General features: G+C 39.6%; 1 protein-coding gene across 3 annotated transcripts in view; it reads right to left on the bottom strand.

Moving 5' to 3' along the window:
• Positions 1–18,977, bottom strand: part of ipo11 (importin 11) — a 126,924-nt gene that overhangs the window by 55,325 nt on the left and 52,622 nt on the right. For all 3 annotated transcript variants that reach the window (XM_079688104.1, XM_079688102.1, XM_079688103.1), the window contains exons 16-22: positions 18,728–18,854; positions 11,253–11,286; positions 11,026–11,066; positions 10,761–10,877; positions 8,003–8,116; positions 4,765–4,880; positions 3,709–3,785 (exon numbers count right to left, since the gene is read on the bottom strand). In XM_079688104.1, the coding sequence (XP_079544230.1) occupies positions 3,709–3,785; positions 4,765–4,880; positions 8,003–8,116; positions 10,761–10,877; positions 11,026–11,066; positions 11,253–11,286; positions 18,728–18,854 (626 nt within the window). The remainder of the gene's footprint in view (positions 1–3,708; positions 3,786–4,764; positions 4,881–8,002; positions 8,117–10,760; positions 10,878–11,025; positions 11,067–11,252; positions 11,287–18,727; positions 18,855–18,977) is intronic.

The following is an 18,977-nucleotide window of genomic DNA, read 5'->3' as shown; positions in this document are numbered from 1 at the left end:
TGTGCTTCAAGCTCCATCTGATAACCCCCAGCGTTTCCGCCAGGGGGCCGTCTTGCAGTCATTTGACGCCCTCAGCTCGGGACGCCCTCAGCTCGGGACGCCCTGAACGCGAGCCGAGGGCGTCCAAAAATATTAATAATTCGAGAGAAGATCGAGAGTTTCTATCCCTTGAAATGACAAAAAGGAAACAGGACAAGGACATCCCGCTGTTGGAGGGGCAAAGGAGTCTGGTGGGATTATTTTCGGAGTATTGAAGATCGTTTCCCAGACATCCAAGGTGCTTGCTACAGGACAACACGGAACGTGCGCGATTTGTACGCGATGAGCGGGGGGGTTTTGGAGCACGCACGTGAGCTGCGAGCACCGGAGCCTCGCAGCGGCGAAACTGAGGCTCCGTGGTAAACTGTGGTAACACGAATAGCTGTTTGGGAGCCGAAACAGCCGGCGCTTTAAGAGAGCCGAGCCAAATGATCCGGCTCACTAACGTAAAAAGACAGTATCTATAAGGGACGGCTCCGGGGTGGACGCCCTCTCAGCCCTGGTCTGGCGGAAACACTGCCCCTAACCCTTTATCTGTCAAATATTGACTTTATTCTTGTAAGTATTGTTATTTAAACATATGTCCCTTATTTCCCTCCATTTTCTTTTTATGGTACGCCTTCTTCTCGATTTCACATCCCCTCTCATCCCTGGTTAAACCAGCCATTTGTATCAGTGATACGAGAGCTGGTTATTGTGCACTTAGTACTTTGATACACTTAGATCAATCATGGTGAGGCAATGAGGACTACCATTTTCAGTTTTACATTTATACAGGGTATATGCAGGAATCCTGAAGTCAAATGTAATACCATTCAAGACCTTTTTAAAGACCCTCTTCCTACATTTTAAGACCTCATCGCCACTTAGAGTTTTAACCGGTTACATTGGCGTCACACTTTACCTTACATTTACTATATACAGTATTGATTGTCCTTCCTCCTTATCTTCCAACCATTTGGACGCAAACTTGCGTTTCCCCATAATGATGTTGTTTAACAACTGGCGTAAATGAACCTTCGCTCGCTATCAAGCAGTGAGCGTGCGATGTCCTGTTCAGGTAACGTCAAATCCAACGGGATGCCATAAATAAACTACACAGAATCACACTACACACCTACGCAATGATTACATTCAGGCACACTGTAGAATACAACCTCTTTGGACAATTTATATACTTATTGAAAACAAGCTACAAAATGTAATACCTTGGAAAATGCCGTTTAATACTTTTTGAATAGCCTTAATTTTCGCTAAACTTTGTAAGACCCTGCGGACACCCTGTTATGTGATTGCATACATGTAACTCGTGTTTTCAGTCAACTTTTATAATATTTTCCTTCTTACTATGTTACAAAAACAAATACATGCTCAGTAACATGCGTTGACCGGTGGCAAGTGTGACAACCCCTTCCACATACTTAAATAAAAACATTTAAACACAAACAAAAAGGTTGCAAATGCTTGGCTTTTACATGCTTTTTTTGCAAAGGTTTCATAGGCTTCCTGGCTCCATTATTGTATCACCCTAAAGTCACCTATTTCACCTATTGGCCTGTCTTTATTCTAAATTGTAATGCAACTGTTGCCACTTAATAAGAAGAAAGGACTTCTCTTTCCCTTTCCTTAGATTGGTTGACCAATTGTGTTCTTCACAAGATGAAAATTAAAGAATCCTCCTTTATCTTTCCATCCATCCATGTCCAAGCTTTTTAGAGTCAGTATGCATACTATACAGTATACAACCTCTTCGCCATTCATTTTCCTGGCACCACTTGTTTCATTCGTCCGTGGGGATCTTCCCAATCCCTTTCTCGTATGCGTGTCATGGATTGTGTATCCGCACGATAAGTGATCAAATTCTACAGTATAACCCAATAAGGCTGAGCTTGTGATCATATTAGTCTGGCTCACACGTTATGTGTAGAAGCACCAAATCAATACAGTACCTCCTAACTCACAGACACACACACACACAATTCGGCAGGTGATATGTCCCAATGCCCCAGACCTGGGATGAATCATCACCCCAGCTCCATTCGGTCTGTCACTTCTCTCCACTGCCTGCAGTCCAGTAGTGGCTCTGGTGCCTTGAGAATACTGCAAAGCTATAACTGTGATCTTTGCAAGCTACACCATCCAGAGGTGGGAAAACTATAAAGATGAAGCCTGTGTCCTTGGATTGCATTACGTTACTCATCATTTCAACTTCTCTGTGTTTTAAAAGTATTTCATCATGTGATGCAGCTTTTTTCCATCTCACAGACTGACTGTTTGGATGTGAAATGCTTTCCGTGTCTCTCCTCTGTACCACACACCCACACACTGATTATTTTACGAGATATACACGAGAACCCGTTATTTGACCTCAGGCTTATTAAACTATCCAGATTGAATTATAGCAGCATGATTTTTTCATTTCATATCACTAATTCAATATATGCTTGTGTTTGTCACACACGTAACAAACAAGTTAAAAGATGCATAGCCAGAATCGCTTTTAAACAATGGAATCTCATGTGAGTAGGGATGGGTACCGAGCCCCGGTATTAAACGGGCCCCGGGGCTGAATTATTAAAGACCGTGGTACCGTTAAGCTCCGACGTTATTGGTCTTTTTATCGGTAATGGAGACATCTAAAAAATATATGTCATATGTATTATTGCTACAAAAACATTATATTGCGGTTTTAGTGTCGCCAACTCCGTTTCGAATACGCAAAAAGACTGCAAAATGTGTCTATGATTATTTTTAGTATTTTCGATCTTTCCAATCCAGACGAGAGATCTCTCTCCCCCGTCTGTGTGCGAGGGGGCGGGGCAGTTTACACACACACAGCTGCTACATGCAGCAACACACACACACACACACACACACACACACACACACACACACACACACACACACACACACACACACACACACACACACACACACACACACACACACACACACACACACACACACACACACACACACACACACACACACACACACACACACACACACACACACACACACACACACACACACACACACACACACACACACACACACACACGGAGGAGATGGCGGAGGGAACGCGCTCCGAGGTTTGGTTAAACTTTACCCGTCTCGATGTGGACAATGCTCGTTACCAAAAGTGCAATAAGAGTTTAGCATGTAAGGGGGGTAACACGAGCAATTTGTCTAAACATTTAGCAAAAGTGCACCACATTCAGACGGAGGAATGCACCGGGTTCGACTGTCTTTCTACTGTAGGAGCTCTGTAGCCCCATCCACGAGTAACGTTTCCACGTCAGGTGTTATGTATGCTAGCAGCAACACACAGAGTTAACTAGATTATACAAACATAGGTTAATGATTAGAGGTAACTGAGTTATTTATTTTGTTAAAGTTTCAGCTATTCTGTTTAAAATTCTTTATTTAATACGATTTAATACGATTTGTTAAAACATTGTTGTTTCTTTTGATGTGAAATATTATGTATTTAATTTAAATAAAAAACAATGTTAGTTTTGTTCACAATTTGTTTAGTTAGTTTACCTTATTTTTTTCTCCAAAAGAACCAATAAGAGTACCGTTAAAAGACTGGATCGATAAGCGGTATCGATAAAAGTAGTAGTGCTGTTAAAACCTTAACGACCCCATCCCTACATGTGAGCTCACCCATCAAAGCTGCCATGTTCTGGAAGATTCTGAGCAGCTCCGGGGTTATGGCTGGGCTGTTCTCCAGAGTCACCAACCTGCGTGATGAGAGAGGGAGAGAGAGGGGAGGGGAGGGGAGCAGGCAGAAGAGAACGTTAAATGAGAGGAGAAGAGAGCAAGTGCAAATAATAACATTGAAAATGAGGGAAGTACAGATGATATAGATTAGAGGTGGCAAAAGAAAATGGGAGGAGAAGCACAACAGGACAAATTACAGAGAGTGAGCTAAGAGGAAAACATGGGCATCACAAAGGAGGAAAAATAATGCATAGTTAAGTGAGTGTCAAAGAAAAAAGTGAAAAAGAAAGCAAAAGCTATTTGCGTGGTTTGGCTCAGATAAAAGAAATGTCAAGACATCTTAAATAAATATGATGGTTGATAAATCAGTGAGTATTCTGACACAATGTAGACAGGAGACAGGACAGAGACATATGACTTTGTGCTACATGTTAAGCAGGGATGATGGGACAGTAATAAAAAGGTAACCCTGGAAAATTATTTTCTAATAAGCCAAACCTTTTGCACCCTTTGCAGGCTTAATGCATTTGCAAAAGAAAGTGTTTTGCCGTAGAATCTAGAGAAAATTATTTGAAATGGCATGTGATTCAACAATAACATGAAGGCAGGATTGTGAGGAACATTAATTATCACAGCTTCATCACCCACCGAGAGTAGTTGTCTGTGAATAAGCAAATTATTCTGAAACAGATTTCACAGTGAGCTCATTTACCACTATTTTGTTTGGCAAAGTGTTTGCAGCTTGGCTCCTATATATGAACCTAACATGACTGGGACAGTGAATGAGGATGACAATGAAAGTAAATTAAGCAACACACAGAAGAGTAGAAGACAGAATAAGGCAGATGCAGCGTCTGTATGGATGGGTTGTCTGTGCGTCAGTGTGTAATGACATGTAAGGGAGGAAGTGATGTCGATAAGTTTGTCATTTACGCCTGCATCAGGGAGTTTTTTCTATAACTCATACATGTGAAGTGTATTGTGTATGCTTGTCCGTACCAAAGCTCAAGTCCATCCTCCAGCAGATAAACATGTGGCGGCTGGGAAACATCGGTGCTCAGCTGGATGACAGGAAGAAGGAAGGGGTACAGGTTCTTACACTCAGCACTGAGGCCCTGCGAGAACACATAGAAACAGAAAATCAATACTAAATTAGGGAAACCTGACAAAGACAGCAGACAGGGGCCTTTGAGAAGGGGATTGTACGTGCTTTAGCTTATTGGGTGTTCCTAGCCGACCATCTGATAAGAGAAGAGAACAATAGACTAATAGAAAAGTTCACCATCGTCCGGTTAGACTTCACTCGCGTTTATGTCCAAATCTATCAGATCTAGCTATGATGATGATGATATGACTGCCAGCTTATCAAAGGACATAAACAATAAGCGTTGCTTGGCAACGGCGTGTGGCCACAAAGTATAGCGCAGCATTATGCATATGTTTATATGAGGGTTCACAATCCCTGCTCATAAAATGCTCATATTTTTTCTCTTCATTCCCCACGCCCCAAAATAAATAAATATACCAATTTTATGAAAAGTAACAAAGTTTGAGCAGTGTGGGTTTTATATTAACATAGTTACACATATTTCAAAACGCGAAGTGTAATAACTGCAGGTTATGTCAGAATGACAAAGATCCTCAGTGAAGCACAAGCCCATGTTTCTCACTACATTGTAAGTACAACTTATTAAAAAGATCAATGCAATGCAACCAATGTTGTCTTAGTGTTATTGCATGATGTTAAGATTGGTTTGCCATGAATTTAGTGATGGATTGTAAACATTTGAAATGTAGCATTTAAGTGTTTCTCAGTTACAATGTTGTTGTTTTAATCAATCAGACACTGATGGTGCAGCGCTGTACTGTACCTCTTTATAAAGGCTTTTTCCCTAACAAGGGACTAATAACAAGGAGAACTCATTTATAGTGTTTTTGTTGTTCTTATGTCTATGCAATAAACATGCCTTAAAGTACAAGAGGTGATGAGGGAATTTGCATGTTAATTTTATGGCTCTTTTAGAACAGCGTGGACCCCATTTACTTTAATTGGTTGAAAAACGGCTCAGATTTTAATGGTGGTTCAATTTAAATTGGGGTGAAACGGACGATTGAATTTTCCTTTGGGAAGAATTGCTCATTCAAATGTATTGGATAAATCGGTTTGATACACAGGGAACAGGCATTGGACATGTGGCTATAATATAAGAGGATGACGGTGTGGAGAGGCAGCCGAGCAGTGTGTCATCTTAACCTCTACTGCAGTGGTTGCCAACCAGGGGGGCGCCAAAAATAGCAGGGGGGGCGCCAGGCCTCAGATGATTTGAGGCCAAATATCATATTTAGAATTATTTATTTATTTTTACATATAATTGTAACGCAATACATGATTGTCACTAAAAGCCTTGTCTATACATTACAATAAAATATAAAAAATAATTGATTAATTAATTTGAATACAAATTCAAGTTAGTAGCTATTATAGGCATAAAAAGACAGAAATGTATAATTCTTTCTTCAATAAAGATGTTTCTTCTGCCCGTAAAGTGTCCAAACCGGGCTTTGCTGGATAAGCGTATTTATAAAACATAGTCATTGTCCATGCCGGTTTCAGTTGGATTATTTGTCACAGTTGCTCCGATCAGATCGGTCTCCTCCATTTTGTAGATTATTTACGACTTTTGAATCCACATAAACACATCGGCAAAATCCGGCTTACTTTGAGCATGTGTTTTAAACAGTTGAATCCCTTTTTGAATTGTTTCCACTTGCGCCGTCCTTTAATTTCTTCATTCAGCGGGAATCCAAATGAATTCATCCTGAGTCCAATAACCATCAAAGTCACTCCAATAGTGCTCCTTAAATTACACTTTCGTCCTCCTTTGACAAAATACTTCACATTCATCCACATTCATCCCCCCCCCCCTTGTGTGTGTGTGTTGGGGGGGGGAGGGGGGCAACTTCCAACAGGAGTCATTTGGGGGGGGATCTTGGGAAAAAAGGTTGGGAACCACTGCTCTACTGCGCCACACGGCTCTAATCCCTCACAGGAACACGGTCAAGGACAATGTAGCTGGGTTGAATTGAACTCTTGAAAAAAAAAAAAAAAATGATTTTGTCCACGCAATCGTTTAGGTATTATTTATATAAAAGTATGATGGAATTTACCTTCATGATTAAAGATGTTTTTACTTATACATTCAAATTACAGACATGATGACATTTGCATTCATAGCTTTCAATAAACCAGTTATTTTCTGAACAAACAGTGCAAAGAATACTTTTTTTCCTTAGTCAGCACTATATTAAACTCTACATTAGTGTTTAGTTACACGATTGGGTGATCCAAACCCTTTCAGCTGTAAACCATAAGTATCTCCCACAGCTTTCCAGATGTGTGCTTATGTTAATATTTGAAAGGAAGAGTGTCTCTTATCACTCAGCGTTCAATCTCCCACTGTGAAGTAATGCTGCGACAGCCACATGGGGGTCCAAATATTTCTGCAGGCTATGACAGGCTGCTTCTAGACTAATTCTTCTTAAGTTCACCAAGTTTTTGCTGATACACTATTATACAAGTCTGAACACAATTTAAACAAATGCTCACATTGCATCTGCCGCTACATGCTGCTAACATAAAATAAAACAAAAAAGAAACTGAGGGTTAGGACATACTTTTGAATCTAAGGTTCAAATCTTATATCTGCTTGTTGAATGAGAAATTGGATCTGATAATGATAAAGCAGCAAATACAGACTTGCCCAGCTTGCCTTCCTAGCCACGTTTACATTTTTGGCAGGCAAGGGAAAGGAAACAAATAAATAAAAAATGGCGGTGCCACAGTAACCCAGCTGTTATGGGAAATACACCGGACCCAGATCTGTCTATCCAGCAGTTCGGTAGTAAGCCTCAGCAAAATGTGGTCAGACAAATACATCCACAATTATTCAGATCCACTAGACAGCACCAACTGTTGAACCTGGTAATTCCACTCACAATCAACACAATGAAGTTTAAATTAAAGGAGCTATTTAATCCTGGACACCAATCAATAAGTTAAACTCAGTCAAATTGCAATAGCTTTTTGTTACTGTTACGCTTATTCAAAAGGTTTGGTAAATTTGCTTTCCTCTTGTGATCATGGGAGAGATTAGAGGTGGGTTGCTGCGACACCATGGTGAGCCAGCCAAATGTAGGCTTATGATGCAGAAACATTGAAAATGGGGTTGCACCGTACCTTTACCAGGTGGATGAGAGTAGTGAGGATGGCACATCGTAGCATGTTGTGTTCTTCAGATTGCTTCCAGAGCAGGGGCAGGTACTGCACCAGGCAGCCTACATACGGCCGGATCTGAAGGAGAATAAAATGTAAGAAGCATAGCAGATTCGACAGTGAGACCATTTAAACCACTCAAACATATGATAGTCTCCTATAAAGGATGAAAAAAGTATTTTCTGGGAACAGTGAGAACAACAGGTTTCTCTGTAAAGTGGTATGTATATTGGTCAATTACAGAAACACACTTAGAAATAGCGATCAATTAGCAACCGGGTGAAACAGGTCAGATTTTCAGCTAATTGGCCAATAAAGAAACATTATGATAACGCAAGCACGATTATAAATGCACCAATATGTACATCACTTTCCTTAACACATACAATGAGAACTTAGGATACTGCATGCACTATAGTAGCATGGTTTGTCTCCTTACGTACGTTGATTGTTGTGGTGTGTAAGGGTTGAGTGTAGCTAGTAATATTGTGTTATAATCCATAACAGTACATTTCTAGTTTATAACCAATCCTTCAAAAGATAATGCTTATGGACACATCGATGTTTGACTGCTGATACAGTGCATCAGAAAGCATTTTGTGAGTTGTGAGTGAAATCAAAAAGCTTGAGTCAAGTGCTTTACTAATGCATTATAAATGCCTCCAAAGATGTGGCTTTCATAGAAAGTGTTACAAAAATCGGAATTGGATAAGAGGTGCAAAAACTCAAGCAATTCAGTATGCAGGACTAAAGACAAGTTAGCTACCGTTTCGTTCATGTAAGGCTTCTCCTCAAAGCTTTGTATGCCTGTTTTGCCTTGCAGTTAACAAGACACAACTCCCTTATCCTATACCTCAGTCAACCCTAATCAGCTGCTTCAAAACATGTTGCAGTAGAATAGAGGTGTGGAAAAATATAGCATATTTTATTCTTAGTATAACCGTGCAAATCAGAACTCAACGGAGGGGATCTCTTGATGCCTCAGTGCGCATGGAAGCCAATTTGGCTGACACATGATGCGTTTGTGGATCAATAATTACGTTCAGATTCTACTTCAGTATGCTTTGTGAAGATTTACCAGCTTCACTCATTAAACTAAGTTAAGAACACCTTGAAACCAATTCCTCAGAGGATACGTTTCTGCGTCTTTGCTTCCGATGGTCGACCTCTTGCTAATAAAATGAGTTTGACCTTTTAAATCAAGTTGATTTGTATCCTTTTTAAACACTTGGTCGGTCACCAAGTGGTTGTCGTCAGTGTCGACCCTGTGTGAAATTGGAAAATGTCATGGGACACTCTGTAATTCAGGTGCAGTTGCTGTGCAGCCAGCCAACTCTGAGACATCCAATTTCACTGGCAGTGAATTACAGACTTCAAAAAGTTTTCCTGCCATTATCCTGTGCCTGCTGACCTTTGTGTTCCCTGTCGCTCTCTAAGTCCGGGCTGCAGACCCCATACTGGGAGGTTTCCTCCATTACACCTTGTTAAAGAGTTGGCTATAGGCAGAGGGAACCGTTAAATCATAATTTGACATACAGCCTTGAGGAGAGAGCCTAGGGTGACTTGTGTGAGACTGACAGTCGGTAAAGGAGCTTAATCTCATCATATCTGTCATCATGTTCATTTCATTGCCTAGTTTTCTCAGTGGCTGCCACTCTTTGTGGCTTTGAAATCCCTTGTGAGAAGAGTTAGAATATGAATGGGACTTTTACTGACTTTAGATTTTTAGCCAAGGCCGGCGACTCAGAAAGACTTAACCAGACTGACAGTTCACAATGATGAAAGCCGTTTCTGTTAGATATTTAAGTCAGGAGAATGTTTAGGGAAGGTGCTTAAAACGGATCTGAAAAGTGCCCTGTGAGGGTCACGAGGAATAGGCCTTTTAATAAATGGTAAGCAGTTAAATGGATTAGAACTAAATATTGGATCCTCATAAAAAATACAAATTGAGACCACTGCAAAAGCACTGCAGTGTCATAAAGAAAACGGTGTCGACATGGTAAATGAGAGCAGACACCAGAACAAGGTCTGCTTTAGGCGCTGTGATTTACTACAGTGAAGAATTTGACAAAGGGTCGCTTTGCCCGTGTCCCAGGGAGTGAAAAATCATTCACTAGTTATCTTTTAAGGACAGATGGTTGTTTAAGCTTGGTGGTCTGGGGCTAGTGCAGGGTGACAAATGTTTTGAATGCGTGTTATACTGCTTTTTTTTTTTCAAGCTTTACATGTCCCTGCAGAGTTTGAATCGATGAACATAATTTGAGCAACGCTATGCTTCACAAAGCAGCTACCTCCACAGGGCTTCTTTACAGACACTAAAAACACATTAAGAAAAGCAATGGCCTATGTCAGGGGTGTCCAAACTACAGCCCGGGGGCTAAATGCAGCCATTTTGAATCAGCCCTGAGCAAATTCTAAAAGTAAAATGGAATATGGCCCACAAATGAAACTTGAGCTTGTCTTCTTAAACCTCTTAAATCTGTAAACATATATTACACAGTAGTGTTCATGTTTTGATAAGCCCACTTTCTGTCCATTAAAGTTGAAAATATGTTCTAACAAATCTAAGCTGATAAGAAAACAGCCCAATAACTTATTTACATAACAGGGTCCAGCCCTTTGAACATTTTTCAGTATGTGGCCCTCAGTGATAAAGGTTTGGACACCCCTGGCCTATGTTCTAAGGTAACACTTAAACTGTTGTTTAATAAACAAAACCCACCTGGATGTTGACCCTCTCAATGACACAGGAGATGACATGGAGCACCTGCATCTTAGTGTCACACTGCGTCACCTGCTGCAACAGCTGGAAGAGCAGCCCAAAGATAGACTCAAGGTACTAAAGAAAAAAGAAAGACAATGGAAGCGTTAGAAAAGCAGAAAGGGAGAGCTGGAAACTTTATTCATTTATTATCGTGAATCCTCTGCTTGTCACTTGATTGAAAACATTCACAGTCAATTCCACGTTAGTGATAAAAAATACTCACTGGCAGGAATTGCTCTGTCCGGAATTCAAAGTCATCAACGGGTAATTATGAGTTAAGGATGAAATCAAACCGTTTAGGACAGATATATATGCAAACAGTCATGTCTTCCTAAGGAAGGCCATCAGATGCAGTGAGGCTTTGACAGCAAACAAAGTAAGAAAAGCATAATACAATTATTTGTTGAGAAAATGCTGCTTTGAAAATAAATAAAAGAACTGGAAGGATATTGAGCTTCAGGGTTGTAGCCGTCTCAATCCGCACCTATGAGAAAAAAACAAGATCAACATTTAATTTATTTAGTACATCTGGATAAGTGGTTTATTTAAGCTCCATAGAGAGAAGATATACCAAGTCTGTATTGATACAAGGGGGAAATAAATTAAATGAACAAAACAAAACAAAATGACATGTTCCTTTAATGGAAGCCTTGGAAAGATCCCAGACATTAATATCTCACTATAGGAAAAGGCGAGGGCTGCTCGATTATGGCAAAAATCATCATCTCAATTATTTGGGTAAATAATTGATATCACAATTATTAAAGAACAATTATCCATTTACTTTGAAAACATCCATTTATTGGAAAAAACAGTATGTTTTTAACAATTGATTACCCTGAACTTTAAGTATAATTCAACTGAAAAACCAATAAAATAAAATAAAAAAGAAATAAAGAAAGAAAGAAAGAAAAGAAAGCGGCCTCTCCACTCTCATAGACAAGCAGTGTAGTCCAGCAGTGTCAAAGGGAAGCTAGACGGGTAAAGAAAAAGGTGTGGAACTTGAACTCAATTATAAGAAAGGGCATGCTCTCAATTTCACATCAAATTCAAAGTAAAAAAACTCAAAAGTGGGTTGGTGCGTGCGTGCTTGCGTGCGTGTGTGTGCGTGCGTGCGTGCGTGTCTTTCTTTAAAAGCAAGATGTGTGAAAGGCTTTTGCCACAGAAAATGTAGTCTAGATAAATGCAAGTGTATTTGACTTTTTCATAATTTTCTGACATCTACATCTTTCCTTAGGTCTTGCAAAAGGGCATTTAAATGTTTTTATATCCTAACATTCTTGCGTTAACGTGTGATTTCTAGGTTATTCAAGCATACTACAGGACCAATCAGTCATACAACCAATTACTTATTGTACAACAAGCTAATATCTTAGCGCAGCAAACCAAAGCTAGCTGGTGTATAATCGTCACCAGTTGCAATATGCCGATTTTAGAAAACCATCCCACAAAAACAACTTTAACATTTAGTGCAGAACTAGTAGCCACAATTCAACTTTTTTTCTCAAAAGACTATATGTCATTACTTTATGAAACAATAACATTGATTTCCCCAGTAGTGACTCCATTAACATCCAAAAACAAGATGTAAAACTACTACTACTTTTTATGGTTTACAGCAGGAGTCGGCAACCCCTGGCACGCGTGCCAGCATTGGCACGCGGCACCGTAACCAGTGGCACACTAGGAATAAGTGGAATAAGTGTGCAAAATATTGAAATCGTATTTTTCGATCCTGAACGAGACCGCCGCCAGAGCGCGCCTCCCCGTTACCCGCAGAAGGAAGCCATGCATGCAACGCAGCCACGCTCTCTTTATCTCCAGGTGACTTTCTGCCGCTTTCCTCCGTGGTGCAGTGCTGATCGTTTCACCATAGAGGAATAAAGCACTTCACTAATTGCAGTACCCATAAGGAGCTGTACAAATGCAGCAGTTTTTGCGTGGCTGTGTATTTAGTTGAAAGCCCAGTGGCGATCTGCTCAGCTGTTATCGAAATAATACGCTACAAAGGGGCAGACTGGCCATCTGTGTGTGGAACTTTCTTGTCGGCTCCCAGACCGTAGTCGAGGAGGGCAGAAGCAACAAGCTTCAGGTTCAATAACCAACTTTAACTTAAATGACTGGAGAGAGGCGAGCTCTTCTTGGGAGGCCGTTGCATTTATTTAGCTGTTCTTCTGTTTCACAAAATACATCACAGACCTCTGTTTTTCCGCTTCCTCGTTTCACTTCCATGAGCCTAATATCCTAACATGTGTGCTCTGGAGAATCACAGAACGGACGATCGTCCTTATTATTATGCCGTTTAAACCAATTATTTAAAGGTGTTTGTTAAATTCGGCATCATGTAAGTTGCGCTGACAGGTCCACACACTGCTTCCCCGCCCTCCTGCTGATAGTTCACGAGCGTCCAACACCTCAACCCCCCCCCCCCCCCTCCCGTTGATAATTCTCGATCGTTGACACCTATGGTTGGCACGCTGATAACAATTTTTTTTTTTTAAATGGCACTTCATATCAAAAAGGTTGCCGACCCCTGGTTTACAGCATGACATTGAGTTGTATAAAATGATTTTCATAATCCACACAGATCTTTTTGTTCGGGTTTTTTCATCAAGTGTTAACATGTGATCATTTTGGTTATGTTGTCTTAACAAAGCAGAAATAAATTAATCTTCTCCTTGAAGAACAGCATGGAAGATTTACAATACATTCAGAAATACATGAAAGCATACATGTGATTGAACATCAAAGAGACTTAAACTGATAACCCTATTTAATTGTCCTCCATTCAAAAGAATTTCAAACACTCATTTTAAGTTCTTATGTAAAAGGTAAAAAAGACCCATGTAAAATGTACATTCAAGAATTGGATTTAGAGATGTAAAAATCCCCCCCTGGGTTTGCAAGATCATAAAATACGGAATAATGTTTGAGTAATGCTGCATACATTAAGAAGCAACCGAAGGAGTATGTTGATGAACGAAGCCTATCAGTTGCCATCAGCGCTGGCCCTCTGGGAAAATCAACCACTAATGAGAGAAAATGCATTCAGTTCTACAGCAAAGCAGAGAAGATAATAGATAGCTTCATGAAATACTTGGATGGGTCTAATGACACACACACACACACACACACACACACACACACACACACACACACACACACACACACACACACACACACACACACACACACACACACACACACACACACACACACACACACACACACACACACACACACACACACACACACACACACACACACACACACACACACACACACACACACACACACACACACACACACACACACACACACACACACACACACACACACACGGTCTTTAAATGAATACTAAAAAACAGCAGGTTCAAACTGAATTTTAAAGTGATTAAAAGTTGAATCAGAGAAAATGTCACTGAACCACCTCACTGAATCCAAACAAGCCAAAGAAACATTTCTACTGAGCAACCGCTCATTACAAAGCAACACCATAGGCCTCACAAGTTAGGCTGTGTTAAACGATCCGGCGGGCCTCCACTTATGTCAATAATGACTGCTTTTATTTCCAGGATCTTAGATTTTATAAAGATGGAATTGGCTAAAACTGCTCTGAGTGGTTCAAAGTGTCATTGTGTCTATATAGACAGCACTACAAAGACAACAGAGAGCACAAAACGCAATCAACTGGAAATGTTAATTAGAGCACATTAATAATAATTTGCTGAAAGCTACTGCTGGCTAATTACTAAAACAACCTGAAATAGAGATATTTCTTCTGTTAAGCTTTTATAGACTTGTAAAGTATTAATGATAGTTTTTTCTGATTTGATTGTGTGTCTCAGATTATTTAACGACACATTGAATAACTTGACACAGATTGGAAGATTTACACTGACAAGAAATATGTATGTTTGATATGGGGTAAATGCTACCTGATGTAATATGTCTCAGTATATCTCATGACACATTTTGATCTAAATTAAAGACCATTACTATTCGCTCCAACTAGAGATGTCCTGATCCGATCACGTGATCGGGGATCGGAGCCGATCACGTGATTTTCAAAAGATCGGAATCGGGAGGAAAAAATCGGGGGTCGGGATTATTATTATTTTTTTCATAAATACATAAAAACTAAAATGACCATGTTCAAGTCTTAAAGTCATCCTGAGGCCTTAGTTTTGGTTTTAAATTACACATCATCATGTATGTGTTGCTTCTTTGGGGCTTGTTTTCATAGACCTGGTTGCTTATTTCTCTCAAATCTGGCAACAGAGTGGGCAGGGCGCAGTGTCTAATTGTAGCAGTAAGCTAACGAGTACTGATAAGCTTTATTTTGTTTTGATCCAATGCTGCACAACTGAACTGATCCAATGCTGCTGTGAAAAAAATAAGCTATATCTATGTTGGATAGAATATCCAATTTAAATAAAAAAATAACCTTAAGGGACAACTTGAATGCTTTTTTTCTCTTTTTTCCTCTTAATGCATTGCATAAAGATTGGATCGGGAAAAATCGGTATCGGCAAATTGTCAAAATCAAATGATCGGAATCGGATCGGGAGCAAAAAAAGGTGATCGGGACATCCCAAGCTCCAACACTCAATTGAACAGTTTGTGGTTCATCAGTGTCGGTCAGGATAGTTGATTTACTGTTTAGTAACCAAAAACATAATTGAGTGGGTTATATACTGGTGGATTATATTCATGAGACATAAAATCCATATTAAAATGCCTCAAAGCCTCCCTGCAGCCGAGGAAAGGTGGGCAGAAATGGGAAGTACTGTTGACTCGAACAGCTTCATGTTGTCAAAGAGAGCTTTAGAGACAATTCTAGAAAGGAATATTACCTCCCACTGGGAATGCAAATGGCCTGGAAATAGAGAAGATAAACTTTCAAGCAAGATTATTTTTAGCCTTTATTTAGAATCTGTGAATAAAAGTCAGAGAAGTATGCAGCTGTGAGAAAGAAAGGAGAATGGAGGACACGTGGATAGAAAAACTATATGGCACAATAGAAAACTGCAAGCTATTAGCATCAGAGTTTGCAATTCAGCTCAGAGTCATTGATGAGGGCCTATAAACTGTGTCACTAAAAAAGCTCCCACGGGTGTAGCTTTACCTCAAAAGCCTGAATTAACTGTAGACAGACAATAATCATTTATATCGGCACAAAAAAGAAGATATAGTAGAATCTTATCTAGACAATAAGCTGAAATAAATAAGCATGTACAATTATCCTAAATATACCCATTCCTATATAGCAATAAAGTAGAACATTACTTTGTATTACATAACATCTGGCTCCAAAATGGTGGAATGAGCTCCCTATTGACGTCAGGACAGAAGAAACTGTGCATATATTCCGCCGCAAACTTAAATACGCATCTGTTTGGATTTCACATTGGCAATTACATTCTCAACGGAAAAAAGATTTTAAAAACAGTACTTTAAAGAGTTAGCTTTGGCCTTGTATCTGATTCATCAGCACTTACAATGGTATGACCTACTTGAAGTGAATACATCTGCACTTTCCTTGTTGTTCGGTTTAAGTATCACTACGGTTATTGCACTTATTGTATGTCGCTTTGGATAAAAGTGTCAGCCCAAAGAAATGAAATGTAATGTAATCTGGATTGCACCTGCAATTCATTATCTGCTTTGACAGGCATTTGATTAACACAGAACGCTGCCGACTCCTCAGGTAGAAGTAGCACATCACACTTATTAAGCCACATTGAAGAGCATTATGCTCCCAGCCCTAGCATCACCAATAACTGAGCTAATAGTTAACTAGGTTACAGTAGCTAATGTTAGTGGTTAGTGCTACTTGTACAAATAATTTCAACAAGTATACAAAACAATGCTGCTTGAAGAAACTGCTTTAAGAGTTCATTTGAAGAATTCACTGATTGCATTTAAGGCACAGACATGTCTAATAGTTTTATCTTCTCATATCTCCCTACAGGCATATTTGTTGCTAAAGAGAGTGGGTGGCTGGGTGGTTACAAAAGGAGATGATACAGCAGAAATAAAAATGAAAATTGAAAACACTAAGCAGGCACAGAAAAGATCAGCATCAGAAATGTGTTCACTATCACCAAATAGGCTTGTCTTTATAAATTAAGACAGTTCTCGCTTGAGAAGTGCCCTGTTTACAAAAATCCAAGAAAACCGTTTTAGTTGAAACAATGCATGCAGTTAAATTACCATTTTGATCAAACTACAACTCTGCTTACTCTACAGTTGTTACAAGTGTTTCTTGTCAAATACACAAAACAAATGTCAGAGATAAATATATCTGTTATCTTGAATGAGGAACTTTCCATCTGAAGTACAAGGACCGCCGGATAGCATGAGAGAAATTGATACCTGATTGCTCTGATTGATAGAGGGCAGTTTTCTCCATTAGTGGATTTTAAGTTTATGATCAATAATTCATTCTGCCCAAGAGGTTCTAATTTGCCCAGACAATATTGATCGGGAGTCACAACATGATTGGTGAGCTGTCCAGTGATCTAACATTGAACTTGTGTGAAGAAAGACTATTGGAACAGTTAAGGCTCATGAAAACTTGGCACTTAACGCATGGCACTTAATTATAAAAAGCTGTCTTAAAACAAATGTTAGATATTAAAAACATGCTTTTTTGAAGGGATAAGTATAATTGCCCACATTTGGATGCCTCCAATAATTAAAACTGTAAAACAAGATCATATTCTGTGTGACTGCCTTTCATGTACTGTAGGTTTATTAAAGCAATACTTCATGATGAGCCATTGAATGCTATAGGGACAGAATTTACTTAAATGATATGATGCTGTGTACACAACTTTATATCCACTGTAGCAGCCTGCTAATGAGCTATGAGGCAAGTAATGACATGTGAGAGAAATGTGACCTTCCTCGGTTAATTGGTATCCATGTACACAGGTGGCATCGGGCCCCATTGCAGTCTAAATGGCTGTGAAAACATAATCCTGGGGCTTTAACCCTAAATATACTGTTTCACATTGTTAGTGTCATCATGTGTGCTTCCAGACCCGTCCCATACATGGATGATGCATCATGCATGTCACAACTGGGAACATACAATTAACATCAGAGAGCTGCACAAATGTCACTGAGTTTATGCCTCCCTCCCTCCATCCATCACAATAATATATCAGGGCATGGTGTTTGAGTGGGCTCTGCAATTATAAACCTAATTACATTGTAATCATATTCTATGTGTATTGAAACAAAGGGGAAGGGAAATAAACATACATCCAAAAGTTTCTCTACACAAAGAGGGTTTAAGAGGCAGGGGAAGCAATTAGACGCAGAGAGATTGAACGCAGTAACTAGAAAGGGTTCAGTCTAATGGGGAGATAATGTTGAATTGCATTGTAAATAATGCATAGAACTTTTCACACCACTTCATATAAATAATTTTTTTAGGAAAACACATCAGTCAAGTGCATGGCTCATGAAGCAGGAAACCAAATGATGGCAAATTGTAATTTTAAATTGCGGATGACTTTGGCATAATAATGGCTGCTTTTCCAAAATGAGGATTACAAAGAGGTTTTTCAAGGCCATGGCTGAGTGAAAATGTTAACTAGTGAATTAAACTCTTTGATAAAAACGATTCCAACAAATTACCTCTTTAAAGAAAACAAAAGAGAAGTTTAGAAATCAGATGACACACCTTCCCAGAATCCCTCACTGACTATGTTTGGCTTTGTATAAAGTTAGCAGAGTCATTGATGCGCTGCCATGACGTTAAGCTGAGAACTCGTCTGTGTCGCTGACTGTGCACTTTCACTAGGGGTTTGTTTAATTCATGACGAAATGAACGTATTCTGAGGAAGCTGCCACTCGAGTGATTATGAGCAGTGTGCAAAAAAAAAACACTGATTTATGTCTGTATGCCTTACCACCAAGTCTGGATCCTGCATGAGGCTCAGGATGACCTCGTAGAGTAAAGGTCGAAGGTCGGATTTGAACTTGACAGCGATCCACTGGCCTATTAGCCAGATCACCCGTCTGCGAATCAACTTGTATCTGAGAAGGAAAGAAGGATGGTAGATTAGTAAATGCTGGCTTCAGATAAATAATTCATCAAAGTTCTTCAGTGCACTCTTCATCCATATCATAAATTAGAGAAATGAACCAGCTGGCCCTCTA

Source organism: Notothenia rossii (genome assembly GCF_949606895.1).
Source record: "Notothenia rossii genome assembly, chromosome: 6".
Classification (NCBI taxonomy): Eukaryota; Metazoa; Chordata; class Actinopteri; order Perciformes; family Nototheniidae; genus Notothenia; species Notothenia rossii.
The sequence above is the reverse complement of the archived record's forward strand: the minus strand, read 5'-3'. Positions and strand labels throughout refer to the sequence as shown.